At 39.0% G+C, this 14,193-nt stretch overlaps 1 protein-coding gene and 1 long non-coding RNA gene across 2 annotated transcripts in view; both read left to right on the top strand.

The window, feature by feature from the left end:
• Positions 1 to 8,493, top strand: part of kcng2 (potassium voltage-gated channel, subfamily G, member 2) — a 34,316-nt gene extending 25,823 nt beyond the window's left edge. The window contains exon 3 of the mRNA XM_087787530.1: positions 6,256 to 8,493. Within this exon, the coding sequence (XP_087643656.1) occupies positions 6,256 to 7,083 (828 nt within the window). The 3' untranslated portion in view covers positions 7,084 to 8,493. The remainder of the gene's footprint in view (positions 1 to 6,255) is intronic.
• LOC148084459 (uncharacterized) overlaps positions 1 to 14,193 on the top strand; it is a 267,620-nt gene that overhangs the window by 22,065 nt on the left and 231,362 nt on the right. The gene's annotated exons all lie outside the window — the stretch shown is intronic.

The following is a 14,193-nucleotide window of genomic DNA, read 5'->3' as shown; positions in this document are numbered from 1 at the left end:
TTGAGTGGTTTATTCTGACAGACTCACAAATCCTCCATCGTTTACTGCCCCCAGACTCGCAGGCGGAAAATTGAACACTCACTTAGAAATAGTTATTGTTACAGTGCAGCTAAATAACACTTGACATGAATCGAAAATATTCAAGATTCAAGAGTCATTAATGTTATTATACAGCATATGAAAATGCATGATAACAAAATTATGTCGAGACGCCGGCATTAAAACATTAGAATAATAAGAAAAGTACATGATTCTCCAGAGAACACATACAGAGATTAAACTACTTTACAGTATGATTACCGTAATGCACAGACTAAAGAGCCGCTTGTCTTTAGGCAAATGTTTTTTCAACATTAAATATCAGATTATAGTTTTTTTATAATACCAATCTGAAACCTTTGAAACTTTTAAATAATTCCCCAAACTTTGTTGAACGCTCATATTTTTGTTTGTAACACGGCAGTAGGACAGCTAGCTAGATAAATAACCAGCCTACCGGAACTGTCACTGGCCGGGTTTTCCAAATCTGTTAAGAAGCTCCCAAGTGCTACGATCTTCTTAGGAGATCTGAAGCTGCTTGTTTTGTTAACACTCATAATGTCAGTGTTTGTGGGATTCTTTCTAAAAAAGACATCCAATCATGCATGTAATTTAAAGTGTCTACGACTTAATCTGTCTCTTACTGAACCAAGATTTTAAAACCAATGTCCCGTCATGGCTATCTTGGATATGGAGTCTTCATGTTTCATCAGACCCCAGTCAAGAGGTGGAGGTGGGATGGGATTGAATTATGATTGAAAATTCACCCATTTAGCTCAAGGCTATGGCGGCTAATACGTGTTCAATTGCTCACTTACGTACTTATCAATCATGGAAATTAAAACAAATTCTCCCCTTGTACAGTTAGAGCTAATAGTTAGTGTTTTTTTTAACCAAGCTGAAAATATGCTTTTTAAAGCTGTGAAAGTCTTTTTGTTTTTTTTGGCTGGCTGTGTATGTGACTTCCTGTCTTTGTTCAGCCAGCCTCAAGTGGACACTCGCCAAAACTGCATCCTTTTGGACTTTCCATTTAGCATCCCTTTTGAAAACCAGATCTTTCCAATGCTTGATCATTATATATTTTTAAGCATTTGCATAATAATTTTTACTTATTAAATTCAATATTTAACTAAACACGAGTAGGGGGCTTCCATACAATCGCCTTAATGTTTAAATAAATATTTTGCCTGATAGAAAGGATTTCAAACACATATCAAAGGTTTTATGGAGGGATCATCAATGCCAATTGCACAGGTTCTGACAAACATTTTCAGAATAAAGGGTTTAACTTATTTCAAGCACTTTGAGTATTGTTTCAGGCTATGGTTAAGCTGTGGCATGTTTCAAAGGTAATGGTTTGGCACATAAATTAGTTTGTTCTGAATGTCACAGGGCATACCTCATCCAAAAAGCCAGATTATCTTGATTTAAAAAACAGAATACAAGCAAAGCATTTAATAAAATTGTCTTTTCACACATCAAATAACAAGGTCTGTGACCTGAATTAAAATAATGCGACTGGCCCCATTTTTTCTGAGAAGTGCCCCACAAGTTAGATCAAAGATTTTCAATTATCCAGCCAAACAAGTTCATGACAAAACCTTCAAAACCTTCTCCAGTCCAGATAGAACAACAGAACAGAAGCAAATATTGAACCATCTGTTGTTTCCTCTATTATCCTCTTTGAGATTGCAGATGTCTTTAATTGAGTTGCTTGTTGTCGTCTCCAATAATATCTTCAGTTGTACAACTGCAATTTCAATTTGTCACTGTAATATTTATACGTGGAACTTGTTCCATCTAAATGTGACTAAATAAATCAGCTCATTACGGTGAACAATTGAGATCAGTAGATAATCTGTTTAAAGCAAGTGAGTGGCGGTGACAGGTCCAGTTTGGTTCTCCTTAGGGGATCCTCGTCACTCTATCAAGGGTGAGTCACTACTTCCTGTCTAGTATGATTTATACGCCTGTCCTCAGCGTAGACATGGTCAGAGACCTGCCATGTCTAATTGTGTGTTTTCAAATTGAGCCTGAGCTTCTGTTTCTAATGCTTAGAGGAGCTCTAGGTGAGGCACTCGGAAACAAAATCCTCTCTACAGAAAAGAAAACAAGATTGATGGATAAAGTCAATCAATGAATGAATGAATGTGAGTGTTAAAGGTTCAATATTTTTGTGAAAATGTTGAAATTAATCCAAGGTTCATCTTTTGTCTTTGTGGGTTATTTCCTTAAAATGCACAGTTTCAATAAAAAGTTTTTAATTATTTTTAGCCTTGAAGGGCCTTGTGATGATTTGCATTATATCTGAACTGAAAAAGTTCAAGGTCATATTTCCAAGATGAGGAACTTTCAATATTGACATTAGAAGTTACTGAGACCTTGATTCAGTCTTTGTTTTATTAGATTGAGTTTCGAATCAGTTCATAATCTCCAGTAAAGTTGACACAATAGTCTAGAACTTAAGATACTCTTCTTCTTCGTCTTTGCCACTCAAGTCAGCCCCGTCTTCCTTAACCTATCTTGATCATCCTTCATTTGAAACTTTTTTTCAAGTCCTCTGATATACTCTGATATCGAACAATGTATATTTCTTCACAATTATGTAGTATGCTTCCCTTTACTTCCGGGAAATCCTGAAAGATTCCGTTGATGACTAAGCACAAGATTTTAGTTACAAAAAACATTAACTTACCTCTTCAAGAGTCATACAGTCTGTATATTCTGCAACACCAGAGTCAAGTATTTGACTACGAATACATCCTTGTTCTTACAGTCTCACAATGCATCTTGCCGCCGCCCCTGTATTTCGAGATACATTCTTGCCAATACACAACCCAAAGTTGAACCAGTACCTCTATTTCGTACAGTTTGTTTTAGCTTTTTGAAAAAGAAGCGATTCCTCATGATCCAGGTAGAATCACAAGCATGGTTATCTTGAAAATCAAAGTTAATTTAATGTCATCATGATCATATAACCTTCTCTCTGAGGAAATGAATAATAATTATGTTACATGTTTCTTTTTGTTATATTGTCTTGTCCTAGAGTTTTCGTTTAGCTCCACTCCTTTAAGCTTGAACTACTTGAACTGAGTGAGTGATACTTGTGGATCAGAAAACAAACCACCTTATATGACGCAAGATATAACTTTTTTTTTTCATTGATCCATGAGCAAGATTATTTCAGCCTCTCAGAGAATTGTTTTTGTGCTGTAGCCCTGCACTTTTACCCATCAGCGATTCACACGCATCTTAATGGTTTTTAGCAATGATGAAGTCTCGGGGGTGAAAACCACAGCACAAGCAGAAAACAAGTACTCTAAATAATGCACAAGGCTCAATACGAGTCTGCTCTGATTTCCGGTACTGTTGCTCCCATGAAAGGAGGTTAATGGTGATGGTACAATGATGACGAGGAATTTCCGTCATTAGTTTCCGCAAAACTGAACATTACCTACATTTCCTGGTTTTAAAATAAAATTAACAGGCTCAAATATTCCAAAAAGTTATCAAGTATCAAGTAAAATGTTTAAGAAATAATGGATTCCAACTAAAGATTAATTTTCTTGCATTTGGTAATTATCACTAACAAACAATAATTTCAAGTTGGAAATTTGGGGTTTTGGTCTTTTCTTGCTCTCTGGTTTTGGTGATGTGTTTGTGTCAGTCGAGGTATTAAATTTAACATTCTCGCAAAAAAAGGTGGTCACGTTTTGCAGTAGATACTCGCCACCCCATCGCATCATTGGCGACTCACACTTTGGTGTTTTATTGTGTTGATAATATAAGTGATGTTTCATTTTTATTGACACAACATGGTAACAAAATCGATGTTCATGAACATCCATCATGGATTGTACCAGTCCCCTACTGTGGTAGTAAACAGTAGTGAAACAGCTGATTTAGTGTTTTTTAGATCGCCGATTAAACTAAGGAGATGTTCTGAATGCATTTACCCGTTGCGTGGTACTCTAGTTCTGAACAGAATTGGTGTTCCTGGCTCCCCAAAATGAAGCTCTCTTTATCCATTAGGTTAAGTGAAGGAGCTAGTAATGAAGGAAATATATGATCTAAAGACTATTTTATGTCTGCCGTCAATATTTTATTTTGTAAATGCACAGGAAGCACTTCACTTTTATCAAGATTGTTTAAGCGCTTTGTGACCCTGGTCTAGACAAGCACTATACCAAATTTACCAACTTACTTATTTACTTACTCATTTCCTGGCAATCCTTTCAACATTAGCACACAAAAAGACGTGGATAAAATGGAAGTCAATCTGGTTTTAGCAGGTTGGTGTGCGTCCTCTTAGGGAATGGCATTAGTTCTATTTGTCATGCAGCAAAAATAGCTTTCGGTGTGAGTCTGTGAGGAGCTGCTGCCATTTGTGTGTAATTGATGTATGAGGTGGTAATATTAGCATTGTATACAAGAGCTATTGACCTGTATAGTAGTGATGGTTTGATGAAGCTTCATGAAGCAGTGTCATTATTTTAAGAGTCTACCTGATGGCGGTCTCTGCACTATTTTCATTTGTTTTGAAAAACTGTTCTCCTAAAACATCACATCATTTTTAAACTGATGGCACCACCTACTGACCTCTAAAGAACATGACACTGTTTCATGAAGCTTCATCATACATCATTTGTCATCATAGAACAATAACAAGAGTAATCATGTTGAAGAGGCACATAGAACAGAGGTTTTGGGAACAAACAAAGGCTTATAGACTTAAAAGTGTATGGTTGTTTTTGAGCAATGTTGTTGGATTCACGTGGTGTTTATCATGTTGCAGCAGCTGTAAAAAAGTCAAGGTCTGTCACGACTTATACTGCTGCAGAACCAGGAGAACTGTTTCCCTTTGTCTCTTTAACTCGCTCGGACTGACGTAATTTTTCACTTTTTCATTTTAACTTTTAGGTAAATCACATAGGAACATTTTTCTCTCACTTCCCCTTAATAACCAAGCAATCAACCATAATTATAGATTTAAAAGATTTAGACCCTTATTTATATTCAGGCGTTTTTTGTTTTTTTTAAGAAAGGGAGTCTTGTTGCTATGGAGATTTTCTGTCATCACAAGTCAAAGTGTGTGTAAGTTCACTTTGTTCAAGTGTCAAGACGCTCTTGTCACAATTTTTTGGGTCTTTATCCATAACAAATTCACAACTTTGAAAGAGTAAACATACTTAATGTCACCATCAAGTCAAAACTGTGTCGGTCTCGAGGAAAGCTGCTTTGTCATCTTCTGTGGCTTTGACATTTTCAAGAGGCTTTCACTGGTTATATAAACATATTTGTAATATGTGACCCCTTTTGTAGGACTGTTTGCCATTCTGGTTAGAAAATATAATAAAAGGATATAAATAAAAGAAGCGGTGTGGGCTGTGTGCAACTAACACACATCAGCCAAGGGCACGACGGGGAAAAATACATTTTTTATGATTGAAGGTCAAATAAATGAGATTAAATGAAGCATCATGAAGCAGTAAATAATTTTCAGAGCACAACAAATGTCAGCCTCTGCTCTATAGTTTATTGCTTGATCTATTCTATTGAAACTTTACATTATTTGGGGGCGCAACCTACTGTGCTGTAAAATACACTGTGACATTAGTTGTGACACCCTCAAAACCTTAATTTTAATATAAATTAAAGTGATTTAAATGAGCAAATGTATGCTTTGAAATGCAGTATTAGACTTATTAAGTCAGTCAAATGTGTCTGTTTAGCCTCTTATTCTAAGCCTCTACTAAGTTCTTATTATTACACTAAATAAATGATGACCCTTGGTCACCAGATCCATGTCAAGGAAACCTCCGCAATCTCAGCTCGTTTTTTTATGGGCTACAGCAAAATGCTTTTTCGGTAACAAAATGTGTGCTTCAACAGTTCTATTTTTGTTCGCATTTTTTTTTTTATCCACAATTTTTTTTTCCAGAAACAAAGTGTTTTTGTGGGCAGCTCTATATATTTTTTTTGCCACATTTGTGTTCTTGTGCTAAGAAGATTTTTCCCAACAATAACCGATTCAAAACATCCATCCAAAAATAAACATTAGTGTGCAGATAGGCTGAGTAAACATATTGCGTCAGGAAAAAGGCGATTATCGTCTAGATACGAATTAATTTGACATTGAGGTCAAAGTAATTTATAGAAAATGACTCAAGTCGAAATTGCTCAAACCTAAACTTTTATGTGTTTTTCTCTCGACAGGGTGAGTGCTCCCAGCGATGTTACAACATCTTCGTGTTGGAGACCGTCTGTGTGGGCTGGTTCTCCCTGGAGTTCCTGCTGCGCTTCATTCAGACGCAGAGCAAGTGCACGTTCCTGCGGACTCCCCTCAACGTGATCGACGTGGTGGCGATCCTGCCCTACTACATCACCCTCATCGTGGACTCTTTTTCGGTGGGCGAGAAGCCTGCCGGCTCAGGGAACAACTACCTTGAGAAAGTGGGTCTGGTGCTCCGAGTACTCCGGGCTCTGAGGATCTTCTACGTCATGAGGTTGGCCCGGCATTCCCTGGGGTTGCAGACTCTCGGTCTGACGGTGAAGCGTTGCACGAGGGAGTTCGGACTGCTGCTGCTGTTCCTCTGTGTAGCCATGGCCCTCTTCTCTCCTCTGGTGTTCTTGGCTGAGAGCGAGTTTGGCGCCAAACAGGAGTTCACCAGCATTCCTGGGAGCTACTGGTGGGCAGTGATCTCCATGACCACGGTAGGGTACGGCGACATGGTTCCTAGAAGCATCCCCGGACAGGTGGTGGCCTTGAGCAGCATCCTGAGTGGCATCCTCCTCATGGCGTTTCCTGTCACCTCCATCTTTCACACCTTCTCACGCTCCTATCTGGAGCTGAAGGAGGAGCAGAACCGCACTCTCAGGCAGAAGCTGGACTCGCAGGACAGCACCAAGTCCCAGAACAGCGAGGACTCGCAGGAGACTGACAGTTACCATGGCATCACGGAAGCGTCGGCTGCATCATTGCAAAAGAGGAAGACGATGGCCCTTCAGAGAGCGGCGGCGCTGAGAGCATCCAAGCAGACATAAGTAGCTTTGGCATCTGTGACAGTGACGGAGATCAGTGGCTGCCTGTGGATCAGAAGACATGCCCTTATACCAGCATGAAGTCGAGGCTCCTTTATTTCATTAAGAATCAACCAATCACACATACAGTTTCTGTCTCAAACTATGTATTTAAACTGCAGGACACAACCCACACCGTAAACTCTTCACCTCTTCTACCTTTTTATCCTTAAGTCAACCCAGTAACCCTGGCAGCTCAGTCCTTGGACTTAAAAAAAACCTTACTTATCATGGCTGATGTTCAGTTAAAAACTACAAACCCTTTACGAAGAAGCACACTTCAAATTGAGATAGATATTTTACTATGAGCAAACGTGCGGATGTTTTATAAACCATGAGTCTGCAGGCATAAAGATGCCTAAAAAGAAGCACACGATCAAAGATCCCAGCACTAGAAAAACACTGTGACAGTGAATACATCCCCCAAGAAGCTAATCCATGATTCAAGAACTGTGTTGACTTGCAACACAAAGAAGTAGCATCTTAACAGGGATTCCAACCAGAATCACATTGAACACACAAATGCCAGGGCCCAGAGGATGTTAGCTTTATATGGTTCGTTTTAGCAAGAAAGCCCAGCAACCCTCCCAAAAGTTAAATTAAATCATAGTCACGTTTCCCGGTTAAATTCAATAAATTAAGTTATGAGTAGTGATTGGCTGTTTAAGATTTATAGTGGTCAGGTATCAGGTATCTTAAAAACATAACCTTCCAGGGCGGTGCTGAAAATTAAAAGGAGACCATAAGTCTAAACAGATTTTAAAAAATGTTTACCATAGATGCATCAAAATTAGTCAATAGTTGCAGAAAGAAGAAATGGCTTCATCAGCACAATTAGACATTAGAACCTTGAACCCTCTCCCAGTAGGTATGTGCTCTTGTGGACCTCTAACTCTAGAGATCATATTTTTATGTCCGCTAATTCCTTGAATTATTGAAGCCCTTGTGCATTACATTACATTTAATATGCTGAGGTTTTCATTCAACATAAGAAGGAAATGTAGCGTGGAAGACCTTGCTCAAAGGTTCATATTGTTTAGGCTCTTATCTTGGTTAACCCCCTGCCCCCCCTCTCCATCACCTTCCCATGAACCCCTGGCTGTGCGTTGCCTTCATCTATTCCAAACTGGGGAGATGACCTCCTACATAATCCCTCTTTCGTTTCACCTCACTATCGCCAAGAAGAAGGGCTACGATTGCATTCCTGAGACGATGACTGTCCAGTTCGATGTTGTTTGCTTCGTTTCTCACACCCATGGTCCTTGTTGAGCTGTATCTCACGTAAACGTCATGCTATGTACAGGAAGTTGCTTTTTATTGCTCTGCTACAAATCTTTGTCACCTGTTACCACCTTCAATAAACTCTTGTATTGATGCTGTGTTTTTGTGTGAAACTCGACTTATATTATCAAGCTGAAACTGTAATACAAGAAATACAATAACTGACACATAAAACAACAAGAGCAATAACAGATATGATGTAGTAGTGAGTACAACTTTTTTATTTTTTAACCATCAAAAATGTACTAGCCCAGAAACATTTATCTAAACGTGAAAATTCCCAACGCACATTCCACTGCCAAAGAGCTCATTTTGAACACTCATAAAAATAAAAAGATAGGTAGAGGTGAAAGTGCTATTAAACATTAGGTCATCAGTTTTATTCCATTTTTATTTTTTATAAAAAAACAGCGCTGAGCAAAGTTGGTTTAAAATAACTTTTGTTTAAATGATTGTTCTTTTTTTTGTGAATCAAGTATTTCTTTTCATTTCTTTTTGCCAGTTCAAAGAGCAGCAGCAGTTAGAAGCCATACAAGTGAACATGGAACCTTCAAAACATTCCTGAAACCAGATGGAACAACAGAAAACCACTAAAATTATTTGTTCTTTCCTATCCCACTATAAATATCCCCTCAATGTTTTATACACATAATTTATTTAAATTTATGTACAAATTGAGGTGGAAAAAAAATAATACAATACATTCTCAAGACCAACCTCTGAAATATTCTTATGTTTTAAATTTAAATTCCTCAGTACTGCTAAGTGAAGCTAGCACAATGAGCACTCCACGTGTTCAAGATTAATTTAATAAAAGAACATGGCTCTTTCAGTTTCCTGTAAGGCAGTGTTCTGCAACCAATCCATGCCGCCTCTTATCTCGCCTTGTATGAAATGAGTACGGCAGCAAACGCGACAGTAATTCTTTCATCTAAATGAAATTAGTCACAGAAGCAAACACAACAAAGTCTTATTACAGTTTGTTAAAGCTCCTCAAAGACAGACAGAGGCAGCCCCCGGCAGCGAGAACAAGAGAGGCGTCGAGAGCACTTCCTCATTTCTCAAATCATTTTGTGCAGAAGAAAAGACTTTTCAACAAACTTGTGAAGGAGGAACCGAAAGTGCTCCAGCTTTGTTCATGTTGAATGGACACTGAGCTGCTGGGGATGTGATGAAATGCAATTATTTTCATCTTCATTATCATCTATATTTAGCACCGGACAATGATGTTAACGATCCAATTGTCCTGCAGAAATCTCTGAGAGGATCACGGGCAAGATGGAAGAAGAAGGTGAAGAGAGAGAGTCAAACAACAAGTGAAAATAGTTATGAGCGAACAGCTCTCAACAGAAGAACATCATGAGGGTAGTTTCAGCCGTAGTACCGTCAGCTGGAATGTACTTTAGAAATAAATGCAGAATTGAAATGTTTTTAGTTATAATGTTAAGGGTAATCAACAAGGTGGGGAATAAGTAGACGACAAAGTATGCAAAGAAATCACCTTTTTTTTAAAAGGTTTTTCCTCACATGTGAAATCAACAGGCAGATTGGTTTGGCATCTCCAGTCATTCTTACTCTGAATTGGTCTTATGGGTCATCTCTCGGTATAATGGTCGATCTCTGTTCCTACTTCAATCTATGGTGGTTAACTATAGGTTCTAGCAGCCTAAATTTATTTTCTCTTCAGGGTGACGTTTAGAGAGACTTGAAACTTATACAGATTGACAGTAGACGGTTGACGAACCTTTAAGGATGCCTAGAAATCATTGGTCTCCATTTTAGAGTCTAGATTCTTACTTCTTACAGCCGCTTTCGCATAAGGCAAGTCATGACCTGAGGAAGCCAACAACGCCAACAAAGACATCACTGGACCAAAGACCATCTCCCCGTTATTTGTGAACAGAACTAGTCTTTGCAGGGTCCAACCTTTAGTAGAAACCAATCCAACTCAGACCAGACATTTGGTGCGCCCCTTCTCCAACAGGATACCTTCTGGAACTTGGTCGCATGACTCCTTAAAGTCCACCAAACCTATGTAAACTGGTTGAGCTTTGAGGGCAAAGGTCGACTGTTCCCTGTCCAAAAAGGAAACCTACACTGCCCCGTTTGATGATCCACTATTTGCCTCCTCCTCCTCTGAACCTTCTGAACCGTCTAAACCTCTAACCACAGCTGCTACCCCTGCGACCTGACCTCTGATTATTTGGCAGAAAAACGGAATGAGAAACGTCCCACTGCTGGAATCTTCATAATTAAAACAAAAGACAGTGAACAAAGGCAAGACTGTGTTGTCGGTTCACATGCTGGTTTCCTTATATAAAAACCGAAATCATGGTTTATTGATGCAAAAGTCTTTCTTCGTGGTTGATCAGATAAGTTGAAACTGGGACACAAACAATTTCGAAAGTGAGGTCAGTGACATAACTCTCAGTCGAGAGAGAATTAAATGTAAAAGAGTTCTGCTTAAGTGTCTCTCTGTCCCCCCCGACACCTCCCGTGTATCGGCTCTGCTTTAACTATTTATCAAACACGGGAGTTCACAGTTAGGCTTCCGCACTTACATGTTCCTAATTTGGTTTGTATCCTGTCTGCTGTTTCTTGCTCCTCACATTTGTCATTATTTATGATTTCATTGTTTTTTTTCCACAACAGTAGCTTGTAAGAGCATTCTATAATTAATTAATGTTATAATTAATTAACCAAATTTCCCGAAAGAGATCTCCAGAGGGATTAATAAATGTATCTATCTATACAAGTGCAACATGTCAATGACTGGTTTGCTGATGAAAGGTCTGTATGACCAGGTCAAAATGTCAAATCTAGGACCAATTATTGAAGAGCAAGATGTGGTGGTAATGCACCAAAAGCTGGATGTCAATGGTCGTTAAACAAGAATATGACGAAATCTATAGTTTAATTTTGTTTTTATAACTTTTTAAGTACTTAAGTAATTACTTTTTTAAGTTTTGTGTCTCATACACACACCTTCAGGTTGTAAAATACACAGTGAAATGCAACTTTTAAGTCGCTGCATGTAAGCTTGGAATCAATTTATCAAATGTGAGATGTTGGAGACGGCAGCGTAAAGAACTGATTCAATGCAAAAAGGACAAGATGACCTGATTTTGACAATGACTGTTTTGGTAGGCTGGATATTTTTTAATTTTTGTTTAGTTGTTTGACTGCTGCGTTTCCAAGCACATCTCGGAAAAATCATTTATCTACTTAAAAATGTGAATCTAAACTCTATAGGGCACGGAAAATGAATCTGAAGGGTCAGAACGGCTCCTGGGTCTTGAGTTTTTTCTCTTAATTGAGTCAAATCAAATTTTCAACTGCTTGAAACTTTAAAAAGGAAAAATAAATATCCATGAGTTTGACATCTTATTCTGGCGTCGACACCTGCGTTTTAGGCAGTAGGAGTGACGTCATGCCTGATGAACACATAAGAGCAAAGCGGAATGAAAGTACATGAGATTCTCCTTTCTTGTTGTGATTAAGAGACCTGCTGCGATTAAAGAGCACATTTTACACACAAGCCAGGTCAAGCCAACATTGTATACGAACGTGTAAGGAATGCCCAGGATCTCACGCACTCCCTAGCTGGTGTAGAAGAACAACAGTATGTCATCTCACACCTGAACACAAGAGGTCCAATAACTGGCCTGGCAGGTCTGGGACTGTTTTAAAATGTGGCTCAACATCAGAGCCAGAGGTGTTGTGGTCAGAGATTTGGAGGAAAAGTAATCTCCACTATGTGTGTGTGTGCTGGGAGCCAGTGCTAGCACGGTCCATGATGATGCCCTCAGGATACTAGGATGTAAAATGGAACCCAATGAATCCTGATCATCCGAAACAAAACCTTTATTGCTTCATGAATCTGGACATGACTGCTCCAATATAGCGTATGCTCTTCATAATTAAGGAAGGGTATTTTCACGGTGCACAAAACGGTGCTTAAAGAGTGATCACAAAATGTGTCTGAGTTATGTTCTCTTGGATTATAGGGAAGCTTAATCTTGTAAATTCTGTGCCGTGTTCTGTAAGTATAATTTTGGGGCTAAATCGTGTGTGCCTAAGGCGGCCTGCATGAGGGCCATTGCCAGGTTAGTTCCACTGTGGGGTAAGAGACAAAAATAATTATTAAGGAAAATTGACACCAAAACTGAAACAAGTCACTGAAATTTGCATTGCTTTTCGGTCTGGTTACAAATGTTTATGTCAGAACCTGGGCCTTTATGGTAAGTAAGTAAGTAATTTATATTTATAGGGCGCTTTTCCAGACCATTGTCGCAAAGCACTTAAACCAAAACAATACTCAATAAAATATATACTTGAAAGGTCAAGACAACACAGAGAACAACACAGGAGTCTCAGAAAAAAAAATCAAGGTAAGGCCTGCACGAATAAAAATGTCTTGACATGTTTCTTGAAGGAGTCAGTAGACTCCCTCAAACGCAGAGTGAGAGGAAGATCGTTCCAAAGCTTAGGAGCAACAGCCGGGAAGGATTTCTCTCCTGAACTGTGTAGAGGAACCATCAGTAGATTCTGATCCACAGACCTCAGAGCCCAAGCTGGGGTGTAAGGCTGGATCAGATCAGTGATGTAAGGAGGAGCCTGACCATGAATAGATCTGAAAGTAAGAACCATCATTTTTAAATTGATCCTGAAAGAAACTGGAAGCCAGTGAAGAGTTTTAAGGATCGGAGAAAGAGTTCTTCTACTTGAGCGGGTCAGAATTCTTGCCGCAGGGTTTTGAATCAAGTGCAGGCGAGACAGCTCCCTCTTATTTAAACATGAAAACCGACTGTTGCAATAGTCCAGGCGAGGAGACACAAACGCATGGATTGAAAACTCCAGATCATGCTGTGACAACATTTTCCTAAGTTTAGAAATTTTTCTCAGTTGAAGGAAACAATTTCTGGTCAGTTTTCTGCAGTGCGGAGTCTACTGACTCCTTCAAGAAACATCTTAAGACGTTTCTATTTGTTCAGGCTTTTCCTTGATTTTCTGGAACTCCTTCTGTGTTATCAGTTTTATCTTGATCTTTAAAACATATACTTTATTGAGTGTTGTTTTGATTGTTTAAGCGCTTTGTGACCCTGGTCTAGAAAAGCGCTATATAAATAAAAATAACTTACTTACTTACTTACTTTGTCAAATACAACACCCAGGTTTCTCAGGCTCATTTTGACAGACTGACCTAAGTCACCCAAGTACTGACTCAACCCTCGAACCTTAACATCAGGAGTTTTGTCCACATTTAGCTGCAAAGTGTTTTCACTCAGTCATTGTTTGTCATCAGCAAAAAATGTGTTAAGAAACATCAGGAAATCTCTGAATGATTTTATCCAGGGGAATCAAGTACAGCAAAAACAATAAAGGACCCAGAATAGAACCTTGAGGGACTCCGCACAACAGATCCGCCGATTCAGACCTCATTTGATTGACAGATACACTGAAACTGCGCCCAGAAAGGTATGATGAGAATCAAAGAAATGATTTTAACACAGACCCAGACAGACCCACTTCATCCATCAGTCTCCTCAGCAGGATCTGGTGATCAACTGTGTCAAAGGCTGAGGACAGATTCAAGAGAACCAGAAAGGTGTATTGACCCGAATCAGCCGAAGTGACATCATGATGTCACTGGACACTTACAGTACGGCTGTCTCCGTAGAGTGATGTTTACGGAAGCCAGACTGAAACTTCTCATGTTTCTCTGATCCAGGAACAAAGACAGCTGCTCAGACACCACCTTCTCTAGGATCTTGGACAAGAAAGGGAACTTAG

The sequence above is a fragment of the Callionymus lyra genome, chromosome 3 (genome assembly GCF_982586985.1).
Source record: "Callionymus lyra chromosome 3, fCalLyr1.hap1.1, whole genome shotgun sequence".
In the NCBI taxonomy this organism is placed as follows: domain Eukaryota; kingdom Metazoa; phylum Chordata; class Actinopteri; order Syngnathiformes; family Callionymidae; genus Callionymus; species Callionymus lyra.
The sequence above is the reverse complement of the archived record's forward strand: the minus strand, read 5'-3'. Positions and strand labels throughout refer to the sequence as shown.